The sequence below is a fragment of the Tinamus guttatus genome, unplaced genomic scaffold (genome assembly GCF_059628265.1).
Source record: "Tinamus guttatus ecotype Peru unplaced genomic scaffold, ASM5962826v1 Tinamus_guttatus_pri_ptg000700l, whole genome shotgun sequence".
NCBI classification, from domain to species: Eukaryota; Metazoa; Chordata; class Aves; order Tinamiformes; family Tinamidae; genus Tinamus; species Tinamus guttatus.
Genome location: NW_028289234.1, coordinates 148517 through 154504, shown reverse-complemented (window position 1 = coordinate 154504; position 5988 = coordinate 148517). Strand labels below are relative to the sequence as shown.

Sequence of the window (5988 nt, the reverse complement as noted above, 5' to 3'; positions counted from 1 at the left end):
CTTGTACTTGTAATAACTGCACAAGCAGAATGGCATTTCAGCAAATTCAGTATACAGTAGCTCTCCATCCAGCAGCCCAACGTTTTGCAACCACAGTTGTTTGCTTGTAGAGCAAACGCAGGTGCTGAGAAAGTTTCAGTATCAGCTGGCTTGCAGGGCCTAGCCTATGAGGATGAAAGTTATCTGAACTTTCCAGAGGTTGCTGAAAGAAGTAAGTTTAGCACCAAGGGAGCCCTGAAACAAAGGAGCTCCTTCCAAAGGGTTGGCCATGAGGTCCATCAACTGTCTTATAAAGAGGGAGAGAAATCCCTGAGCATTTAACCCTCTCCATCCAGCTTGCAAAGACTCTTTGTCACCGGCCTGGAGTTGGAAACTAATTTCTGCCTCAGAGAGCGGGATACATGTATTTAGGATAGAAAAAAAAAAGTGGCTCCCGCAAGAATTGTGGGTTTTCTTGCCTTGTGGTCTTTGCAATGAAGTGATGCTCACTGTGTGAGGCACAGTGGGAAGCAGGAAACCCTTCTGTCATTGTGGCCAACTCCTGAGAAGTGTTTTATCTAAAGTTGTTTAATGTTGCTCTGTAATCTGAGATGAGACAGACATTAGGAGTTAAACTCAAGTTGCAGAGCTTCTTGTCCCCTTTTGTACCATGGGTCAAACAAATTTGTGACCTAAAAGTTGTCTGGAAACTGGCATTTATTTAACACAGTCCACTAGTTGAAGGTATGTAAAACACACTCCTTTACCCTTGTGTCTGGACTAAATCTGATTCAAAGGAATAGCATTAAAGTAGCTTTAATTAAATTTGATCCATTTTTCTTGTTGCATCCCTTAACCTAATAAAGCTTCTTCTTCAAGTACCTCTTTAATGTGCCCTACACATTGACCCACTTTTATCCTGATAGCACTGGGAGCTCAAGCCAGTGAATTTGAACTCATGGGTGATGCGGTGTCCTGTGAAGAGAAAGCAGAAGTGCAGCATGCCAAGGTGCTGAGGAAATCACATGATGCAGCCATTAGATGTATGAAGGATGTGGAACACAGGCCCTAAAAGCTCCTGTCGTTTTCTCTCAAGTTGCTGTGGGTGGATAATAATGTTTTTTCTGAAGGTTTGAGCAAGGGTGCTTGTGTCGGCGCCAGCTTGATCACCTGAATGCTGGTTCGTAAGTGTAAGATATGTCCCTATAGGCTGCCCATTCTTGTCGTTAGAAGAGGTACAGCAGAATGGAGAAGTGCCTCATCTCTAAGAGAATTGCATCTTTGAGTCTCCTGGGAATGGGGGTGGGCTTGGACATGGAGCTTAAAAGAACATACTGGTAAGAGAGAAGGAATAAGACAAATTTTCAACCTAAGCTAATGCCCTGGCTGACATGTTCTTCCTTCTGAAAATAGAGTATTCTGAAAACTTTACACTTGCAAACTGGGGCCATCGGGGGAAGCGGAACCAGGATACAGGGGTGTGGTGGGATCAGGGTGATGGGGAAACCAGGGTAAGGGGGTCCTGGCAAGGGGAGCATTGGGACATGAGGGAACTGGGGACATGGAGAACAGCGGAAAGGGGCACCGCCGGAAAGGGGAACAAAAGCATTGAAGTCCCAGGGACACGAGGACTGGGAGCCAGGGGCATCATGGACAGGGGGTCATGGGGACTTGGGGGAACTGGGGACAGAGGCACCGCGGGAAGCGGGAAGAGAGTGACGGGAGCAGTGTGGGAAGGACGGACGGGGGGAAGAGGGATCCAGGGGAAGATGGAACTGGGGATGCGGAGACAGAGGCAAGGGGGAATCGGGGACGCAGAGACCGGGGGAAGGGGAATCCGGGGACGATGGAACCGGGGGAAGGGGGAACCTGGGACGCGGGGACCGGGGAAAGGAGGAATCGGAGGAAGGGGGATCCTGGGGAACCGGGAGCCACTGAGCTGCCGCCGACGTCATCACCCAGCACCGAGCGATGTCCCTGCCGCAGTGAGGCACTCAGCAGGCGCGACGTCACCCCCGGCGCCGCAGTGACGTCACGGCGCGGCGCTGACGTCACGCAGCGATGCTGTTGTCGTTGCGCGAGCTGGGGCAGCGGCTGCGCCTGGCGCCCTGCGAGCTCAGCCTGCACGGGCTGGCGCTGCTGCTCTGCTCCGCGCTGCTGGCGCTCAAGGCAGACGGCGCGGCCGCCGCGCTCTCCTGGCGGGCTGTGCTCGGGCCCTGCTTCGCCGCTGATGGCCTCAGCACCTACTTCAGCACCATCGTGTCTGTGCGGCTCTGCTGGGATGGCGAGAACCACAGAATCACAGAACGCTGAAGGTTGGAAGGGACCTCTGGAGGTCATCTAGTCCAACCCCCTGCACACGCAGGGTTGCCTAGAGCACGTGGCACAGGACTGCATCCAAGCGGGTTTTGAAGATCTCCAGAGAAGGAAACTCCACAACCTCTCTGGGCAGCGTGTTCCAGCGCTCTGTCACCTTCACTGTTAAGAAATTTTTCCTTAAGTTCATGTGCAACTTATGGTGCTTCAGTTTGTGGCCATTACCTCTAGTTCTGTCGGTGGCCACCAGGGAAAAGAGGCCAGCACCATCCTCCTCACTGCCTCCCTTGAGGTACTTATATACACTGATTAGATCCCCTCTCAGCCTTCTCTTCTCCAGGCTGAACAGGCCCAGCTCCCTCAGCGTCTCCTCATGGGGCAGATGTTCCAGGCCCCTGATCATCCTTGTGGCCCTGCGCTGGACTCTCTCCAGCAGCTCCACATCTCTCTTGTACTGTGGAGCCCAGAACTGGACACAATACTCCAGATGCGGCCTCACCAGGGCTCAGTAGAGGGGCAGGATCACCGCCCTCGACCTGCTGGAGATGCTCTTCTTAATGCACCCTAGGATCCCATTGGCCTTCTTGGCCACAAGGGCACACTGCTGCCTCATGGTCAACTTATCCTCCACCATGACGCCCAGGTCCCTCTCTGCAGAGCTGCTCTCCAGAAGGTCGGTCCCCAGCCTGTGCTGGTGTCTGGGGTTTTTCCTCCCCAGCTGCAGAACCTTGCACTTGGCCTTGTTGAATTGCATGAGGTTTTTCACCGCCCAGTTGTCCAGTCTGTCCAGGTCCCTCTGGATGGCAGCGCAGCCCTCTGGGGTATTGGCTACTTCTCCCAGTTCGTAATCATCAGCAAACTTGCTGAGGGAGCACTCTGTGCCTTCATCCAGGTCATTGATGAATAAACTGAACAGGACTGGACCAAGGACTGACCCCTGGGGGACCCCGCTAGCTACAGGCCTCCAACCAGACTCGGCACCGCAGATCACCACCCTCTGAGCTCTGCCATCCAGCCAGTTCCTAATCCACCTCACTGTGCACTCATCTATCCCACACTTCCAGAGCTTGCCTAGGAGGATGTTGTGACGGATGGTGTCAGAAGCCTTGGTGAAGTCGAGAAAGGCAACATCCACCGCTCTCCCCTCATCTATCCAGCTGGTCATTCCATCATAGAAGGCTATCAGATTAGTCAAGCAAGATTTCCCCTTGGTGAATCCATGCTGACTACTCCTGAGCACCTTCTTGTCCTCCACGTGCCCGGAGACAACAGCCAGTATGAGCCGTTCCATCACTTTTCCGGGGACAGAGGTGAGGCTCACTGGCCTGGAGTTGCCTGGATCCTCCTTCTTGCCTTTTTTGAAGACTGGCGTGACATTGGCCTTCTTCCAGTCTTCTGGCACCTCCCCCATTCTCCAGCATCTTTGAAAGATGCTGAAGAGTGGCTTAGCTATGACATCTGCCATCTCCCGCAGCACTCTGGGGTGCATCCCATCAGGGCCCATGGATTTGTGGGTATCGAGTTTCCTTAGGTGCTCTCTGACCCAATCTTCCTCTACTCAGGGGGAGTCTTCCTCTCTCCAGGCTTCTTCTCTTGTCCCTAGGGCCTGGGGCTCTAAAGGGCTGCCCTTGGTAAACACCAAAGCAAAGAGGGCATTCAGCAAATCTGCTTTTTCTGTGTTATTTGTAACCAGGGTGCCCATCCCGTTCACCAGCGGACCCACGTTTTCCCTGCTCTTCCTTTTGCTGAGAAGCGGCTGGCCGTGCTGCGGCGGCTCTGGGTGCTCACCGTGCTGGGCCTCCAGTTCGTCTTCGAGCTGCTGCTGTGCCACAAGCTGGCAGAGGGCACGCGCGAGCTCTGGTACGGGCTGGTCATGGCGCCCGTCTTCATCCAGCTGCAGCTGCTGCTGCTCCGCGCCTGCCGCGTGAACTGAGGGGCGACGCGGATGGCTGGGGACTGACCTTCTGGAGAGCAGCTCTGCGGAGAAAGACCTGGGTGTCATGGTGGACGACAAGTTGACCATGAGGCAGCAGTGTGCCCTCGTGGCCAAGAAGGCCAATGGGATCCTGGGGTGCATTAAGAGTGTCTCCAGCAGGTCGAGGGAGGTGATCCTGCCCCTCTACTCAGCCCTGGTGAGGCCTCATCTGGAGTATTGTGTCCAGTTCTGGGCTCCACAGTATAAGAGGGATGTGGAGCTGCTGGAGAGAGTCCAGCGCAGGGCCACAAGGATGATCAGGGGCCTGGAACATCTGCCCTACGAGGAGAGGCTGAGGGAGCTGGGTCTGTTCAGCCCGGAGAAGAGAAGGCTGAGAGGGGATCTAATCAGTGTATATAAGTACCTCAAGGGAGGGAGTGCAGAGGATGGTGCTGGTCTCTTTTCCCTGGTGGCCACCGACAGAACTAGAGGTAATGGCCACAAACTGAAGCACCAAAAGTTCCACAGGAACTTAAGGAAAAATTTCTTAACAGTAAGGTGACAGAGCACTGGAACAGGCTGCCCAGAGAGGTTGTGGAGTCTCCTTCCCTGGAGATCTTCAAAACCCGCTTGGACGCATTCCTGTGCCACGTGCTTTAGGTGACCCTGCGTGTGCAAGGGGGTTGGACTAGATGATCTCTAGAGGTCCCTTCCAACCCTATGCATTCTGTGATTCTATGGGCCGGCCCCAGCCCCAGCTCCAGCCCCGGCCAGGATGGGCACGAGGTGCCGGGGGCTGCGGCCCAGAGCGGAGCCGCTGCGGAGCAGCCGCGTCAGGACGGGGCAGCGCTGAGCCCCGAGCAGCAGGCGCGGGGCCCGGGGGCCTGCGCTGGCCTTAGCGCCAGGCTTCACTCCAGCCACGGCGATTCTGATATCTCCGCAAAGGCCCCGTTTGTGCCGCGTCGCCAACGTCGGCCTGGCTCGGCTCTCGTGTGAATGTGTCCTGATGTGCAGGCCCTGTTGGACGGGCCAGTGAATGTAAAGCAAAACTGTACAGATGGGGGAATTATACACATACAGCTCCTTGTTTCTTGTTGTTGTTTATTTTCCCCCGGAAAGTTTCTGTACTGAAACCTGCCGCCTGGAGTAAGAATTCTTTGGGGGTTGTTTATGTGCTGTCGGCACCTGTGTAAACCTCAAGCTGCTGCCAGCCTGAAACAGAGAAGCTGCTGCTTGTCCTGAGCAGTCCGAGGCCATGATCTTAACACCGATTTCTGCAGTTCTACTCCAATGTGTTCCCGTTTCTCCTGTCCCCTCCCCGAGTGGCACTTCCTGCCCTCAGGGTGCCAGCAAGGTTGTCTCACGGATTGTGCTGGGAGGCAGAGGGAGCTGGTGCATGGTGTTGAACAGAAATGCAGTTTTTAGTGTTGTAGGCCTATTCCCCAAGGTAGTGCTAAGGGTGTTGGGAGGGCCAAGAGAAGGGGCAGAGTAGGAGCAGCTGCTGCTGCTCCTGAAGACAGTTTCTCTGGGTCACAGCTTTGGTGGGAAACACGCCTCGACCGTCTAGAAATGAGCCAGGCTGAATGAGGGGGCTTTAGTCTTTCGAGGGGACTTGGAGATCAGCAAGTTACCGTGAGTTTCACAAAGTAAAGATGCTTCAGTGTCATTTAGCTGCAGCTGTGAGGCTGTTCGGGACTATGGATCCCTCACCTACCTGTGAGACAACGAACGTTACTCTGGTGCACAGAGGCAACTTTGTGCTGGATTTGGGGACAATG

At 54.6% G+C, this 5988-nt stretch overlaps 1 protein-coding gene across 1 annotated transcript; it reads left to right on the top strand.

Moving 5' to 3' along the window:
• Nucleotides 1–2040: 2040 nt before the first annotated feature.
• On the top strand, nucleotides 2041–4228 carry LOC148591845 (transmembrane protein 203-like). The gene is made up of 2 exons (XM_088536695.1): nucleotides 2041–2264; nucleotides 4042–4228. The coding sequence occupies exons 1-2, from the start codon at nucleotides 2041–2043 to the stop codon at nucleotides 4226–4228; spliced, it is 411 nt and encodes a 136-aa protein (XP_088392821.1).
• The last annotated feature ends 1760 nt before the right edge of the window (nucleotides 4229–5988 follow it).

Coding starts and splice junctions, on each gene's coding strand:
- LOC148591845 (XM_088536695.1), top strand. CDS start 2,041: ATGCTGTTGTCGTTGCGCGAGCTGGGGCAGCGGCTGCGCCTGGCGCCC. Junction 2,265..4,041: donor GTGCGGCTCTGCTGGGATGG/CGAGAACCACAG, acceptor TCTTCCTTTTGC/TGAGAAGCGGCTGGCCGTGC.